At 44.0% G+C, this 18,075-nt stretch overlaps 1 protein-coding gene across 2 annotated transcripts; it reads left to right on the forward strand.

Moving 5' to 3' along the window:
* Nucleotides 1-2,302: 2,302 nt before the first annotated feature.
* Nucleotides 2,303-17,830, forward strand: LOC126545045 (uncharacterized). Of its 2 annotated transcripts, none has more exons than XM_050192673.3 (8): nt 2,303-2,490; nt 2,930-3,025; nt 4,271-4,396; nt 6,604-6,720; nt 12,671-12,814; nt 14,614-14,697; nt 16,439-16,651; nt 17,580-17,830. In XM_050192673.3, exons 2-8 carry the CDS (start codon nt 2,999-3,001, stop codon nt 17,721-17,723), a joined length of 855 nt encoding a protein of 284 aa, XP_050048630.1. In that variant the 5' UTR covers nt 2,303-2,490; nt 2,930-2,998; the 3' UTR covers nt 17,724-17,830. The 2 variants fall into 2 exon arrangements, with proteins under 2 accessions (XP_050048630.1, XP_054934150.1); XM_055078175.2 differs by having other exon boundaries at nt 2,960-3,025.
* Nucleotides 17,831-18,075: the final 245 nt, after the last annotated feature.

Here is an 18,075-nt window from a genome sequence, read left to right on the forward strand (position 1 = left end):
AAAAGGTCTACTCTTGGCAAAGAATAGTGCCTCATTTTGTTTAGGCGTTGGTTATCATAATGAATGCGGCGGAGGTTGAGGGAGTACGCTTGAAGGTACGTTTTTATGCCGTTGATCTCCATAACACCGCAAGTACGCAAACCGATTTCACAGAACACCCGATGCATCATTGTGTTCTCCGTCATCGCTTGTTTGCTGTATGCCTACTAATTCTTCATTTCTTCAAGTGTTGTATCCTCCTTTTGTCCTTGCTCTCTTGTGCTTCACTTACAGTATCTCGTTCCGTCAGCTGTAATGCGCATTTGCAAAACCAATACGTTTGATAAGACGCAGTGGTTATCATAATTTCACTACACGTGTATTAAGCTGGCACATATGGTTCAGATACAGATACCTGTATGCGAACTTGCACGACGTTGATGCGGAGATTAGGATAATTATGACACCGTAAGGAAGAGGCAGCTCACGGCCGTATAAGCGGTTGCGTTCTTTCCGCCAAACTACCCGGCCTGGTAGTGCTGTAAAGATGCTGTATAAAAGTGACGCGCGGTGACAGGGAAATTATTATACTTAGCAGCCGACCGTACGTTTTGTAGCTCAGGTCTTCTTTCTTGTGCGTTTGTGCTACCCTTATTAATGAGCCATTTCTTGACTATGTAACCGCGCTTGTGTGGATGCGTAGACGTGTGCTTTTTGTTGTACTTGTAAAATGCAAATAAAATATTTTCAGGCTTACTCAATCTTTGGTGTCGGGTGCGTTTATTCCAGTCGAGGCCATCGTGCCACCTGGAAACCGCATTCTGTCAGTAGCCCTACACGATATGCAACAGCTGGAGCGCGGCGGCACAATTTAACTCAGGGTAACGGCGGCGTAATAAACGAAAAACCGCTCGGGATGCCCTTAAAAGTCAGTTTAGAGTGTGCCTTAACTCGGTATGACTCAGCGCTACATGTATTCTGCTGCGCCTCGATTGTGCTCCCGCCAGTTTGGTTGCTGTGTGGCAAACGTAGCGCCTATTAATATGCAGGCGCTACGTTTGCTACACAGCAACTAAACTGGCGGGAGCACGATCGAGGCGCAGCAGCCAGAAACCCAGTAAACCCACAGAACACCTGGTAAAGCGTGTGCAAAACCCCCGTTTCCGTTTCCTGTTGTACAGCGCCACCTGTGGTCGCATACTTTAGTTCACGACGCCACCGCTATGCTTATTTTTGTAGCACTGTGGAAGGTACAGTTTCCCTTCTCTAAGTTTGTATAGGTGTTCTGTGGCGAGATGACAAGCGCCCCTGGTGTCAAAATAAGGTGATCTACCCTGGACATTTGATAACTGTCGTTTGTTTGAAGCAAGTCTTTGAAGTATTCGAAGCCACATTCTACTACAGACTCTAGACCACACGACTATGCCACGCACAGTTTACATATACTGGTTTAGCACAGTAAGCGCAGAATAGGCTGGTATATACGGACGGGTGTTGTAATTTGTTCGAAGCATTGAACCTCCACGAGTGTTATTACTCTAGTTTTATTTAGAAACATATATGGTGTGGTGACTAGCGTCCCTGGCGCCAAAACAAGGTAATCTGACCTGGACATATGATAACTGATTTGCTTGATGCAAGTCTGAAGTATTCGAAGCCGCGTTCTATAGATTCTGGACAGCACGACTACGCCGCGGACAGTGTAAACACTGGTTTAGCAGAGTAAGCGCATGTTAGTCCTGGTTTAGTCCGGTACGGACGGGTGTTAAAAGTTACAGGAAGCATTGAAGCACCACAAAAGTTATTACTCCAGTGTCATATATATATATATATATATATATATATATATATATATATATATATATATATATATATATATGTATGATGCGGTCACTAGCGCCTCTAGCGCCAAAATAAAGTGAACTAACTGGACATATGATAACCGTGATTTTTCTGAAGCAAGTCTGAAGCATTCGAAATCGGCGCAAAGTGTTCAAATGTTCAAAAATCAAAATTTAGGCCAAACAAACATACAAAAGCAACATCTTGGCGTACTGCTAAAACCGCTTACTAAATAAGTAGAAACCTAAATGCACAAAGCATGTGCAAAATAATAAAAAAAGACTAAACTTAAACCGATTACAAAAGTAGTTATAACATATATTGCTTCTTTAACTTAGATATCTCTGCGGTCGTGTTATTGACATAATAAACGAGAGAGATAGGGCGACTGTGGGTCTGCTATTGGTAGGAGGCGACATAAGCAAGTTTGCGTCACTTTTGAGAACTAAACTAATGACGTGCGGTAGCAGGGATTGTCCCAGAACGCGCCTTACGTTATGGGGAGGTGGCAGCAGCAGCGGCAGCAGCCGATGAATACCGAGTGACGAAGTCCTCTTGCGCATTCATTTCGTCCCTGCTACTACGATGCGCTTTTAGCTGCTTTGCCACGCTGTACTGAAGGAGGCCAGACCGCCGCAAGCGGACGCACCACAGCCTCTCCTTGCAGGCGTGAGTTTTCGATCATGGCTTTTGTTTTGGTCATGCAAGTGCTTCTGCTCACGTTGATCGTCAGTAGGGGATCCATTATATTTACACATGAAACTTATAATTTTTGGGTCTTGCTCTGCGCGATTTCTTAGCCGACGTTGCGCTTCGTCGTTAGCACGTAAGGAGCAAGGCTGCGCTGGATTTGATCTCTTGCTTAGACGTTTACTAGCTCCTTTTGTATTTTTTTTTCTTTCGCCTTTTATCTTGGCTTTGCTGCAATCGTATTTTGACACACAGAGCCCACCTTCACAAACGCATTTGCAGCTAAGGTAAGCATGTCATTTTTCCGAGATTGCGGTTGTGATTGTTGTAAATAACGTGATCGAAGCATTCGCCGGAGCCGTGCATGAAAGTGCATGCAACTGTGCCCATCTGAAACTTTCATTCATTGCCTCTGCAGGCATTCAAGGGAAGGTCGGGCATTTGGCAGCGTTGCAGACGGCGCCCCAAAGCCATGACGTAGTCAACGATGAGTACCATGAAGTGCGTCTGTCAGGTAAGAGCTTGTCCACAACTAGTGGCATGTTACACCGAGACAAACAGGAGAGCTTGATTAAAGCTGCACTATCACAATCGGATCAAGGCCGCACAACCTCATTCTTGCTAAGTTTGAAGGCCAAGCTACACGACTGCTTGCCGCATGCAGACGCATTATCGTCACTGTTCTGAAGGCTGCTGCATGTTTAGTTCTTTCATTGGCATTGATTAGGGCATTTGCATGGGGAGAAATACTGCCCAGATCTTCTGGCGTGACAGCGCAAAGTTACTGTAAATGATGACACTTCAACGAGCTTACACTATGGTTTGCCAAGTTTTCATGTGAGCCACTGGAGATTTCCAATGTTTTGACGTGGCAGAAGGATGTGGAGTCCCTCGAGATTTAGCACACCATCACATTGGGCTCTGTCGCATGATTCTCAATATGAACTAGCAAGAATTTGGGGTTGTAAATGCAAGAATCTTGAATTTGACATGCCCTTGCACTTTGTACACAACAGAAACATTTTTCTACTAACACAAAATTTTTGGCTTGTCATCTTTTTTTTTTTTGCATTAAGTGAAGGTACAAGCTCCCTAAATAAATTGCTAGTAATACATGTTTCTAACCAGGTTCAGTTTCAGTACCGAAGGAGGCAGTTACATCGGACCGCTCCTTTACTGCAGTCATTGCAGCTGCCACACTTGAGCACAGCCACAAGAAACAAGCACAGCAGTCTTGTTTATTTTTAATGCAATGAGCATTCTTCGGGAGCTTCTCGCACTTTTCGTTATGCCCATATCTAACCTCTTTCACGCCAATACACACCACAAGGTTTGCTTTTACCATGCATTTCAGCTGGTAAATGATGCATTTCACATCTCTTCTCTGATGGCATGAAATAACCGCTGTATGCAAAACCCATTACCTCTATGGTCATATTGCACTGTGCATTGTGCTGGCAACAGCGCACTACAATCTCGGAGGCCATGCAAAACTATTGCAATTTGTAGTTCTAGGATGCACTTTCATGAAATTCGGTAAAGGTAGTGTGTCACTGCATTGCTTCCTGGCATGCCAAGCCACAGCTTATAGCTACACCCGACTTCCTTCCTGTCCTTTTTGTTCTGTGTGACATGAATTTACATTACATGAGGGAGCTGTGAGCTGCTTGGTCTGGTTTGAACTTCACCGATTGCTTTGCATACTTTTTTACTGGATGAAAAAGTGATTCTGTCTTCCGGTTGTGTCTGGTGCTTGCAGGAGTGCGGCTGTGTGTGTGAAAGCTGCGTGAGCGGCAGCAACAGCCTGCACCTCCACCAGGAAATCGAGGCTCTGAAGCGACAGCTCCTGGAGCGCGACTGTCACATTGTGCGTATGGAGACACAGGTAATGTGACAATTGCTTTCCGCTGGCAACACTAGATTGTCCTCAGGTGGCTTGCAAACACCTTGTGGTGAACAGAATTTCGGTCCCTTGTCTTACCCCAAACTACATCTGGAAAATCCACACATCATGTCCTGAGAACTTGATTCAAGGTCCTTCGGGATACAACCAGAGCTATAGCAGGTGCCTCTAGAGTACTGCTTGAAACAACTTGCAGCTGTGTGCTGGTATTTGTGTCGCATCCACCAACCACCAGGTGCATGTGTTCTCTACCAGGTGCTGTTTAAAGGTTGTTATCAGAAAATTAGACAATACTGGCCATGCGGCTCTGTGGAGATTGCTTCAGTAGTGCACACAACTAATTTATAACCAATATAGCCAAAAACGACATTTCATTGCAGGTGATGCTTAAAGTAGTCTCAATCTGCCACAAGTTGTCCACAAAACTTTTGCAGCTGCATCTTGAAGGTTTCAGTGGCTGACATTTTATTTCATCACTGGCTTTTAGAATTGAAAGGTACGTCATAAGCCTGCTTTAGCCTTCAAAGTTCATGAGCAGGTTCACTTATATCAACGCTATTGTTCATAAATGTCGAGCATATCTTATTCTTTTGCTCACTTTTTGTTATGAGCCATCTGGTCCTCAATGTTGGGTCATACTAGCATATTGTGTGCACTTACGTTAGTCCATTTACTTATTCTGCACACACAAATGCTTACAGATAGCTTCTAACTGGTTCTTATTTACTGACTATAGCATTCATATCGCCTCTTTTGTGTTTTAAGCAAGAATGCCATTGATTGATTGATTGGTTCATTCATTCATTTCTGAAAGTGCCCATGAACATCTGAAGCCTTGGTTATGGTGCAGTGAAAAACAAAAGAAGTAGAACAGAAAAGGAACAGGATAAATTGGAAGTGCATTACAAGAGAATGTAACACAATCACAACATGATGATAATGACAAGATGTATTACATGAAGGCAGAAATTAGTCAAATGCCAAACATGACAGTTACATATATCAACATGAAAATGCAAAGTATTTTGCTGAGTTAAAATATGCGTGTCATGGGGATAGTGTTTAATGAAGGGCCTACAAAGAAAACTGCACGATTGTGCAAATGCAAGTTAGGTCGAGGCATAGAGAACACTTTAGCCGACTATGGCTTTGCTAGTGTGCAGATATGTATGGGCAGAAAAAGAAGCTTGCCATTCACTCTGCCAAGGTCACTTGCGTAATTAGCCAGAATAATGTGCAGTTTAGTCAGCGTCTCTACTACAGTGAGAACTAGCTAAGGACAACTAGGAAATCTGAGTGCCTGCTTGAACTTGTTGGTCATATGTCTGCCATTTTAGGCAATGGCAGGCATTTATCTCTGTGACGTGGTGATGTTGAGATCTACATACAAAATCAGTATCATGAAGACATTCAGAACACTTACACCAACAGGCTTTGTTAGGTTAAAGACCTTTAATAAAGCCCTCAATATGGCTAGTTCCAGCAGCTCACTGAAGCTTGTCTTGTTCATAAAGGTGTTCAGGTTTAAAAAGCATTCTTTCAAAAGTTTATGTTCTTTAATTTCACAATAATAGGTTGATTATTGGAAGAGGAAACGAAGGTCAAAGTTCGGTTCTCTTGAAGTTTGTGCCGAAATCCCAAGGCCCTTATATCAGTATGATGTGAGATATTCCAAAGTCCTTTTTTCCTTATTGGGGCCATTGTGACTCTATAGAAGTTCTTGAAACTTGTTGATTCCATCTTTGGCTCATTTAGAACACCTTGTAGTTAGTTTTCGAAACACCAGAGTTAACTAGGGCTGAGCAGATTCCGTCAAGATTTACATTGTGACGGTGCACTGGTGTGGCAACTTCAAGGTGTTGTCGCCACCTCTCTTTCATTTTCTTCATCTTCTCTGGCTTTTCATGTAAAGGTGGCTTTTTGTTATAATGTAGAAATGTGATCTACTATTATAGCTCAGCTTAATTGCCTCTTTAGTGTTCCTTTAAGCATGGCAGTGTGGATGCAGGAACTTGAGTGCCATGGTTCTGGCATAAGCCGTTCGCATGTTGGGTGCATAGCCGGCATTAGCTTGCGCTGAAAAAAAAAATGCGGTTGGTTTCTTGATGTGTCGTCTATAGTGTGACTTTCATGGCATTGGCCTGTTTAATTTAGTTCTCTTTTTAAAATCTTTTCTATGATTGATGCAGGTTTTGGAGGGTCCCCCGCAGGGCAGGCCTCCAGAGCCCCCCAACGCCCCCTGTCGCCAGGAAACCTGCCAGGACAGATGGCAGCGGCTTCAGGATGGATACCGTAAGCTTCAGAAGGTGGGCGCAAGCGCTCCTTCATCTGTTCGTCACATGTCCTGTTCGTTTCAGTGTATTTGTGTTTTTTCTGCAAGTGACACAGTATACAGTGGAATCTCTTTGATGTGACCTTCACAGGAACTGTAAAACAAACTTTTCGTATGAAAATGGCATTATCTACTGCGAGCTCCAAAATATATAAAGACAGGCGCACTCGACGACCAACTCGATAGCAAAGGATTGCGTGGCGTCGAGTGATACTGCTCCACATAACACGTCATGCGGAGCAGCATCACTAGATGCCACATGAACCACAGCCAACTCATTGTAATTCAGCAGCAATGAAAGAGATTGTCAGTTTGCGCTGAACTTTCTTCTTTTCAATGTCCACAAAAAGTTCTTCTGGAAGTTGAAAAAATAAGCTGCCATTTCCTCACTCAACTGAGTGACATGCATTTTTCCTCCATTGTTGCTGGGGTTTAACAAATGGTTTTCAGTGTACAAGCTAGTACACTGAAATATAAAACTATGCATTTTAGAAATGCCAGCGAAAGCCCACTTTGCTGTCGTATTATCCTGTTTCAGGTGAAAACGCGATAGCACTAATCGTAAGAAAATAGATTGCTCTTATAGGGACGTTGGCCAGGAAGAAAAGAAGCGTATATCCCAAAATATGTATTATGCAGAACCGTATCAATGACTTTCTGCTGTAGCAAGTTAGTAGAAGTGTTCGCATGGTGAAATCCTTTAGTCTAATAGAATACGTATATTCGAGTAAAACGTCCTCGAAATCTCGAATCGAAAACCATTAATTCAATCCCGACTGAAGGTCCCGACCACCACTCATGCATGTCTATGGGCCCAAACTTTTCTCATTTCGATCCTTGACTTTAGCCATATAATGCGAACATGACCAGTCAGCATGCAACGCACCTGACCCCTATGTTGACCCAAATAGCGGCCCCTTTAAAGGGCCATTACCAGGCCACATAGAAAATTTCGGTTACATTCTGGAAGTTGTTACGTGCCCTATAGTTCTACTGCAAGAATTTTCCAAATTGGTTCATTAATAGGGGAGACAGAAATATTTCAGTGCAGCAAACCCAAGATTTCAGGAGGTGAACATCATTGCTAAAATAGACACTCTTGCCACTTGCCCCCGCCTAGCCTCTGCAAGCGACATTCCTTCCCTGCATTCTCCCGTACGGGAGAATGCGGGATTGGGAGAATGCGGGACCATAGGATCGCGTGATGTGTACGTCACCGGCACTGCCTTAATTACGTTTTTTTTTTTTCACTTTCTTGCTATGCAGCGCAACTTCCACTGATGATCTCGTGTACGAGCTGTTGCGTTTGTCTCATTTTGCGCAGCGCACAATTTTGCACGCTGTGCACAAGAACACCTCACTAGTGGTATAATTCAGTGCTACATGAATACTGAGGCATATGCACGTGGATCACAACAAGATCGCACACTGGTACACTGTAGAATATGACAGTTTCGTTCTCTGTGCGTGGGACTGGACAACATGGGAACAAGCAGATGAAAAGGAAGTACATCTCTCTTGCTGTGGTACCAAGTAAAACAATGACACTCAGACATTTGGTCTGTACGTTTTATTATTTCTCTAAACTTTAATTCACCTATTGAAGCAACAAATTAAACAAATGACTGATGTTGCCTTGAATAATTTTCGAAGTCACATGTCACTGTGGGGGGCATCATAGCACTACCATGTACATAAGCACACTTGCGCTATATATGTCAACTCTTCGGCAGGGAACACAGCACCCGCGACAAGAAGGGCAAACACCTTCTGGTTTGAAATTTAAGCTCTTTCTGTGGCGTGAGGTGGTGTAATACACTTTGCAGGCATGATCATTAGCGCGCATTGTATGCACTGCGCTTGTCAATTTAGAATGGCCAAACCTGGTGAGGGGGCCTTTAATGACAGCTTCTGTCTTGACGGAGATTAGAGAACTGTGAATCCGTTGAACACATGTCATCTCCCGTTAAAAACACCTATTTACCATTTGCCTTAGAAGGATTTCAGAGCAATAATTGTCACTGGTAATGTCTGATAATGGTGTTTACCCGAACCTGGCGCACACCTTTTTCTTTTTCAGGAGAATTAGACCAAAAATTTCTTGCGAGATGCCAGTCAGATATAAAAACAAAGCCTCCTTTGAGGCATTTGTATGCTTTACTGCGTAACACTAACGTAGTGCGGCAAAGCTAACTAAAAACATGTGGCGAAATCTTAGAAATGCAGCCGTCATTGTGCCAGAAATATTCACCCCTTGCCCATTTTTGTTGTTGAATAACCGGCTGCATGTTAGATTCCTAGTACTTTGTTTAGGAAAGTTAATGTCATCTATACATTAATTTTCCACTTTCGATGCAGTGGCCATGCTTTTGATTGAAGGTTGTGTTAGACTCGGGCAAGTATTGCCAAATGGTGGTGTGTTTTGGCATTTTTTCTACATCTTGTTTAATTTTACCAGCTGGATAATTCGATCAATTTAGTCGATTCCATCAGGGTTGAAATAATGGAAGGCTACTGTAGTGATTTATAAACACCGTGAAATATGAAGTTTATGTAAAGTCCTCTTGGCAGAAGTGATGCTTCTTGAGATTTTTAAGTGGCTTATTTATGGGCATATTTAAATGCATATAATGCCATTCTCAAATGAACATCCAGTCAACTGAGGAGCTCATAAATGAGAAGCAACATCTGGTGCGTCATGACAATGAGAGCAGTGGAAAAAGCAAAAGAAACCCGTTTGCCTCCATATACATCTAGAATGTTGAGTTTGTTAAAGGGGAGAAGTTTGATACTACAGCACTGTGCATTGTTTTAATGAGATGGAGACATGGTGTAAGTCACCAAAATGATAAATTGCTTTGCCCAAATCAAGACATTTAGTTCACATATAGGCTCCCTAATATTGACACACTCTTGATGAATGACTGAATATTACTGAGCAGTTAATCTTTTTAGAGGGGGCAGGGCGAATATGTTTTATCATTGTAACTGAGTGTAAAGTGGCCAGTGTGATTGTGTGCACATATATACACACACACACACACAAAAAAAAAGGACCCTCAGCAAACATTCCGCACTGAAATTTCAAATTGAAATCTCTGCCTTTGCCACTGACAGCGACTGGCTTGTGTGACGTCAAAAAGTGTGGGGCTATTGTTGTGCTGTCTGCTTCAAAAACCATGTGCACACTGTGCCATTCTTTCCTTGTTGTATTCACTCTGACACTTAGTGGTGTGGCTACGGCATTGCCGTTCCTTGCGCTCACAACTCTTTCATTCGCATGAGAAAAACGACATATACCAGAGAATGCCTGCAGAAACTATCTTGTGCTGACCACCGAGTTGCACATGCGAAAACAAAACAATGTGCATACCATGCGCATTTACTATGCAGAACGTGGTTCATATGATCATCCGTTGGTGTAGCCAGGCTGCTGTGCAGTTAAACTGTGAAAAATATGCAAATGTAAATTTTCTACTGTTACGATTACAGCCAAATTTTGCCAGCTTGCTGTGGGACATGTATCATTTAGCATGCAATGCATAATTAAAGCTTGAAAATTTGGTGTCATCGCCCCTTTCAAGTTCCTGACTGAAAATAAGGTGTACCACCTTATCAATATAAAAGTGTTTTAAAGAGCGCTCCTTTTGTCGTATGAAATATCATAATTATTGCAAGAGCATCTTCGTTACATTCCAGCAAAACATGTTGGAATGGTAACACACCGTATTACCACCGTAAACCACTTGCAAGGTCTTCATAATGCTTCATTGCAAGGCCTCTATAATGCTTCCACTTGTAGTCGTTTGTAAGGACAGAAGCAAGAATGTTGTGGAGTTATAACAAAAGGTTGATCCAATAGAATTGTGAGGATCCTTGCAACATCTGCAAAGCAGAAGCAGACAATACCCTTTGTTCCACTGCTACTTCCTTTGTCATTAGATGATAGGACAATGAAGTGGATTGTGTGAAAGCTGGCAGCTTGTGGAGAAGGGATCTGTGTAGGTGTTTGTTTTCAATATCCGCCAGCAATCTACTTACTCCCTTTAGTATAATCATAACTTACCGTGACGGTGCTTCGTTGAACTCTTGACTGAACTGTTCGTGTTAGTTACCTTCAGAGGCTGACATTCCCTTCTTGCATGACAAATGTAACCTATCTCCATTGTGTCATAACCTTGCAGAATCGTTGAATGAAAAATTAGACCCTCTATGTTTAGGCAGAAGCAGGTGGGTACACAATTGCAGTAAACACTTCCATGCATCCCTTAGTGCTTCCTCATTGCCACACTACAACAGAATTAAGGATGCCTTGTATTGTGTTATAAGAAGCCAACAAACATTGACACCAAATCTGGCCTCTCGGTTAACCCCCTTTCTTCTCGTATTGTGTTGTGATACAAACAAACTTGTACAGTGTACGTCTGTTAATTTGATCCCAACCAAATGTCTTGGCCAGTGGCCATGCATTTCTATGGGCCCAATAGTTACTTCGGTCTTAAAATTGGCCCGCGCCAGATAATTAAAACTTGACCAGTCAACAAGTATGTGTCTGACCCCACTTTGGATCCCTTTACTGGCAGCGTCTCGGCAGAGCTTAGAGCTTAGGGAACCGTGAATGCATTGAACACATGTCATCTCCCATCGAAAACGCCTATTTTCGGCCTGCCCTAGCTAGCAAGATTTTCAAGCAATAACACAAGCACACAATGTCTGATTACGCTGTTTTTCCAATTCTAAAGTGTGGCCTTTAGAATTGGACTAAAGAAAATTGGACTAAAAACTGCGTTCACGGCGTTAGTATGCTTTACCGCATCACATTGCTGTATTGCGGCGAAGCTGACTTTAAAAAACCGGGCGCCACTGTGCAATACAAATTAGAACCTTGCCCATTTTTCCTGCTAAGAGATTGGGTGCACTTTAGCTCTCTAGTTTGCTTAAGAGCTTTAATGTTTTCTCTGTATTAGTTTTCTGCTTCAGGCGCATAGAAAGCGAATGCGCGTTTGATTTGTGAGTGTGTTAGAATCAGGCAAATACTATGGTATGTTTCGACGTTTTTTCTGCGTATTGTTTAATTCTGCGCGCCGGATAATTCGATCACTTTCATTTATCCTGTCAGGGTCGAATTAACGGAAGTCGACTGTAAATGTGTCGGAAAATTACAGACGAAGGCCCTAGAATCAGAGATGGCGCTGAAACGCATTGATGCCAAATGCGTCATCTCTTGATGTTATTCATGAGCTTTGAGAGAACTAGTCTCTTGGGACAGATAATTTGGCATGTTGGTTCAGCATTGTGAAATGCTCCTGCGCTCCTTCTTGTATCATTGCATATTGTTCCCTCAAATTAATTTTCTTGAGCTGTGAGTGGGCATGTCTAAAAATTTTCATGTCTCACTAAGCTCAATCGGTAAGCCTGGATGAAACCTAAGTTGAAAGAACATCTCAGCTAAACATGGGCCAACAGAATGAAACTTCAAAGCTTGCCAGTAGAACACAACTTGGCAGCTCAAGCCACTGAAGTTGAGGGGTCCTAACGTCCCACTAGATTCTACATGCCTGTGTACATTGCCTCTCTCAGGCATAGGTCAGCATACTCACTCACGAGTACACTGACTCATACTCACTGCACACGCATTCACAATTGTGAGATACAGCATTAGTCAGATAGAGGACACAGGTATGAATGGGAGTGAGTGCTGGTTAATGTGAGTGACTGTCAGCAAAGTGTGATTGGACATAAGTATGTTGGTGAGTGCCGGTGTGCAGAAGTTCACGTGAGTGTAAATGGATGCCGGTAAGTGTGAATCGAAGAAGCTGTAAACGCGAGTGCATGCAAGTGTGAGTGAGTACATATCCTACAAAAATATTGGTGAATAAGTATGAGTGAGTACTTGCTTATTATGCCGACCCATGGGCTTCCAGGTGAATCAGGGCCTGGAGGACAAGCTGTTACGGGTGGTTGACCGCTGCGAGACGGAAAAGAATGCGCTTAGCCGCGACCTCCAGGAGCTGACCGCACGACTTGTCGACGCACAGCTGGCTCTGGCACAACTGCGTGAGGAGAATGTGAGTAAGGTGCAGTTTGTGCCCAGTGTCCTCAAATCGTGGACTATTTCAGCTGTAATTACCATCTTTGGAAATCACATGTACAAGGCAAAAGACAGTAAAAATAGACTGGCATATGTCTTTATTTCTAATAACTTGTAAAGAAGATTTAGTGCCCACTGTGGTTCCATTTTAACTCGCATTTTGCTATGAGATTGTGTCTTTTGCTCCATGTATGGAGGAAGGAAATGATTGAGGAGACGCCCTAACAATCTCAATGCATTTCAAAACGTGTGGCAGAAGTGTCATGAATTTTAGGCTCAGCTGTTTATGTGGCAAATAGCAACCGTTGCTAAGAGCACTGTAGACGTTCTGGTTATGCACTGGTTGCTCTCTGCAGCTGATATTGTGGCGGGCAGCTTGAGAGCTCCCGAAATAAAGTTGGCAAGTGCCTTGCACTCTGCATGTAGTGAAATGTAGGAAGCATACATTTACCTAGCTGCTTGTGCGTAGTCGTGGTCATTGTGTGCTGAAGAGATGAGCTTTGGAAATCATGGCACGTGCTGCAATGGTGCAGCAGGTTTGGTACCTGTCCTAATCAAAAGCATTTGATGCCCACTGCGTCGTCTTCAAACTGGCGTGGCAGTGATATGCACACATTGCAGTGTTTAATGGATGTGTACGTTCGTACTTGCACTCTGCGTATTGCAGTGTCCACACGTACAATAACAGACCTGCAGCACACGCATGCCGCACTCTTACGGCGAGGAAGGCTGCAAAAGTACTGCAGGTGTTGCTTGGTTACGCAGCAGCACTTGCAAACAGCTATGCCAGAGATAGAATACAGCGCAGTGGAGAAGGCTCCCTTGGCTGTGAAACAAGAGAGGGCAGGTAGAAAGGGGGAGGAGAAGCTGCCAGTTTAGTTGCTCCATAACCCAGCGGCGCTGCAGGTGGGTGGCACTACAAGGAGGCTTCGCGAAGAGTGACGTCACCTCTTAGTTTTTTTCCTTTCTTCATAATTCATGTCATTTGCTGAGATTGTCTGAAATGTGTTGGTGGGCAGTGAAACCAGTCCACGTCTCTGTAACAGCCTGCTTCTTCGATAGCTAAATGCACATATGATGGAGTTTTTCATTTTGTGTGAATACAGCAGGTAAGCGAAGGTGCCAGATGCTTTTAATGAACAATGCAGACCCAAGAAATGTGATCTTGTAAAATTTTATTGAAAACAAAGAAGCAGTGGTTGCTAGAAAGTTAAGATAAACACGCTGGTCACTGTATTGTAAGTAGCTACTCAGAGGAAAGTTTTAATAGACAAATTGGGCAATTTTTTTAGGCATGCGGATTTCAACAAAATTGTATCACATGTTCTGGAGTCTGTCGCCTGCATGATCATGTCTGTCATCGTTATATTCCTTGGACAAAAGTTGTCGTAAAAGTTCAGGCCAATTACTGCATTATCGAGGTGGTCCTTTAAGACAATTGGTATTTAAGTGGTTTCGCGTAATTCTTTCTCTACACACTTTCACTTTCTTCATCGCCAGCTCCCACTGCATAAATGTCAGCCTCTACATAAATAAAGCTCTGCAGTTCATTGATGTGTTTGCTTTTTGCCATATGTTCTTTTTGCAAACATTTTGCATGATAGGTTTGCGTATGGTCGTTCAATTTCACTGAAGTTTTGAAATGTGTCCTGGGGACTCCATCATGCAACCAGATATTTCTGGAATCCCAACTTTACCTAGCTGTGTGCGTGCTCCGTGAGTACAGTGAGGGTTGCACTTGATTAACTAACCGGCTGTCATGTGATCTCCATGCAGGAACAGTACAGGAACGATTGCAACGTGGCTGTACAGCTATTGCAGTGCAAGCCTTCCAGCTTTGTAGCCTCCAAGTACAGCACGGTACGATATCTCCCATCTCAGCCATACTTGTTCTTAACGGGCCGTATTACGAAACGATTCATTTCACATTCTTTGTCCTAAGCCATCAGCTGCTGTGCTGTCATTATCATTAGCACGAGACACAGTTGTGTGTTGGATGATCAGAAAATAATAGAACTAAAAGGAAAGGATAATTAATATGGCCCTTAGTGTGAACGTGTAGTCCTTGTTGCGCTCAACTGTGAAATGCTGAGTCATGTTACATGCTTTGTCTGCATTGCACATGTAATGCAGTACGATCTATTGCCATGTATGCATTTTTACTTTTTTGATAGTGATTGCTGTCAGTAAATTATCCATGTTGTCATGTTAATTCTGTCATGGAAGACACGTTTGCTCTTTCAGGAACCTCGTAGTTGTTCTTGTCACCTAAACAGTGGGATGGGCCTGTCATTATCAGACTTAAAAATGCTGTTGTACATGCTTGTACAAAACACAAGCAGTATCAACAGTTCTTATATGTACGATGACACACGTATATAAAAAGCGGTTAGACTTGAACAATGGGATTCAACTTGATGACCAACTAATCGTGCTCGACACTATCATTGCCGCTTAACCCTTTCGCTGTCGGACCTTTCTGGCCGTGACGCACCCCCAGTGTCGGCTTGGTTTCAGGGAACGAGCATAACAGGGAATGAACATAGCAATTTATTTTGGTTATGATTGGTATACAAATAACATAGTCAATGCAATATGCACATTTCAGTGTTCTGCAGCTGTTGTTAGTAAACATCATCATCATCATCAGCCTGACTATAAAATCCGTTCAACATCCGAATCTGACGATGCGGAACCCTCTTCCTCGCATGCGACTCTGTCCGAGTCCGAATCCGAGCTCGGCTCGTATTCTGAAACGGAATTGAGCCACCGCTCCAATGAGCAGACGAAGGTCTTGCGCGCTGAGCCATCCGAAAGTAACCGTGCGCAGGGAGGATGCGCTTTCAGTCGCCCGCGCAACGGAGATAAATGGGACATTGCGTGATCAAGAAGACAGAGGGAGATGGGAAAAGGCTAAACAAAGTTCGAAGGGCTTTACGTTTACTGCTGCAAGTCGGAAGCGAGGGTGCAGCGAGAGAGCAAAAGCAGCAATCGAGTCACCCTTTTCGGAGAGGCAACGGCATGTGCGCCTGAACTTGACGCGCCGTAGCAGGCACACCAACAGAAGAAAAATAAAAACCTTCAAACCAGCGGAGATGGCAGAACAACCCTTGAACCCATAACCACACGCGCACGACGCATGATCCAGCGAACGCGGAGCCACCGTGCCATTCGGCAAAGAGAAAGTGGGGAGTGGCAGTCGCACTGTACTCTTCAATATGTGGACCAACACAGGTCGAGGCGAATATACGATCTTGTAGAAAGAGTCAACAGATGGCGTGGCCAATCCAGGAGCGCCAGCTTTGCGCTCAGGCACGAAATTTTGAACGCACGATAGAGAATGTACCGGTACGTCAGCGACACTGTGGGGGGGAAGCGCGATGACGTACCGGTACGTCCGTGACAGCGAAAGGGTTAATTGTTAGTTTGCTTCTGGGGCACAAGTTTGCGCATTAAACAGTCCTGTTCTTCCCATTCATTTTTTTCAACTGGTGTTTTTGCCTGTACACCGGTCACTGTCTTACAACACTACAGTGGAGCAGGGAGGCTTCCCTGCAAGCCTCGCTGACAGTCTAATTGCGTGCTTTCCTGTGTATGACAGCTTCCTAATGAGCTTCAGGAGAAAGTTCGAAGCCACTTGGGTAGCCGGGCACAGCGAACTCCACCGGAGGCGCGGGTGATCCGGGTGCCTATGCCCACATTCCCACCAACCGCCATGGTGTACTCGGTGTCACCCGAGGAGACGACACCCCCACAGCAGCAGGAGGGCAACGGCCCCCTGCCCGACTACATCAGTGCAGCCGTCATGGCCAAGGTGTGCCATCGCTTCTTCCGGGCCGGGACAATGGAATGATTCTGCGCTAAAGCCATTCCTTTTTGGCTCTTCGTCAGAGCAGTGCTCCGCCCATAGCTGCATTGGCTAGCGTGCATGGCAGCTGACAAGAATGACATAAAATTGACCAGCCTTGTCTTTTAATGCAAAGCATTCTTTGCCTCATACCAGGCACTACTGGCAGGTAGGCAGCTCATTTCGAGCCTTAGCATTTCGTGCTTCAAGCACGACTGAACCGACCTGAGGCGAAGAGTGCCGACATGTTTAAACGCTGGCATAGCATGTCACACAACGCAAAATAAGTGGTAACAGATTGCTTCACAGGCAGAAGGAGCACTGGCCAGTGAATTTAAAATTGAGTGTACATAAAACAGCTTCACAGCTAGAGTAGCAGTAGCACCGTAAACTGAATTTCTTGTGTTTTCAAGCTTACTGTAACCACTACATGCCTGGGGAGGCACTGGTGCGGGTTGGTGGGGGTCGAATTAGCCAAAGCGGAATACTTACGAGTTCAAAATAATTGAGTTTTCCTTCCACAGCAATGTGTGATTTCTCACCAGGACTTCTCAGTGCATTCGAAATAAGTGAAAACAAGAAAAATGGCAGATTGGGTGAGTTGGTGGTTTCCCATAATGTGCAAAAGCAGCGCTAAAGACGTACACTGGACAACAGAATAGAGGATGGGACACACACGGCGTTGAAACGTGTGTGTCCCATCCTCCATTCTGTTGTCTGGTGTACGTCCTTAGAGATGTTTTTAAACATTAAATGAAAAGTCGTATTAACGGGAGTCGTCTAATTCATTAAATTGAGCTCAACTGCATTTCTCAATTTCTGAGGTTGGCAGGTCTGTGTGTACCTGTCATAACCGGTTCGCTCAACTTTGCTAAACCCTGACCTCGCAATGCAGGTACTCGAAGAGCGTGCTCGCGAGAGGCGACGGTCTCATCCTTCCAAGGGAACCCAGGCCTCCCTGTGCTGCACTCGGTCCTCCAGTCAGTACTGCGCTGGCGATGGCAGTACAGTACAACGCACCACAGAGACACTCATCTGAAAAAAAAAACAGCTTTCCACACCATGCAAAAAAAAAAAGAAAACTGTGTTGAAACTAGTATTATGCTATTTATTTGCCAGAATAAAGTGCATGGAGCCTTTCCTGCAGCTCTGAGTGTTCATCACCACGCAGCTAGTACATCTGCGATGGCCATCTGTTGAGTTGTTTACCTCGGTCTGCCTGCAACTGCCTGCAATCATGGTGATATTCGATAGCTTGGTACGATGTACAGTGCTCAGCGATTGAAATGCAATACTGGGAGTGCACGGTTAACGCCACTTTTTGTGCTACCTGTTCGCACTAGGGATGCCGAGTTTATGTATTTTCATATAGGATGAAAGTGAGAGCTTTT

Source organism: Dermacentor andersoni, chromosome 10 (genome assembly GCF_023375885.2).
Source record: "Dermacentor andersoni chromosome 10, qqDerAnde1_hic_scaffold, whole genome shotgun sequence".
Classification (NCBI taxonomy): Eukaryota; Metazoa; Arthropoda; class Arachnida; order Ixodida; family Ixodidae; genus Dermacentor; species Dermacentor andersoni.

Coding starts and splice junctions, on each gene's coding strand:
- LOC126545045 (XM_050192673.3), top strand. CDS start 2,999: ATGAGTACCATGAAGTGCGTCTGTCAG. Junction 4,397..6,603: donor TTGTGCGTATGGAGACACAG/GTAATGTGACAA, acceptor TGATTGATGCAG/GTTTTGGAGGGTCCCCCGCA. Junction 6,721..12,670: donor GATACCGTAAGCTTCAGAAG/GTGGGCGCAAGC, acceptor ATGGGCTTCCAG/GTGAATCAGGGCCTGGAGGA.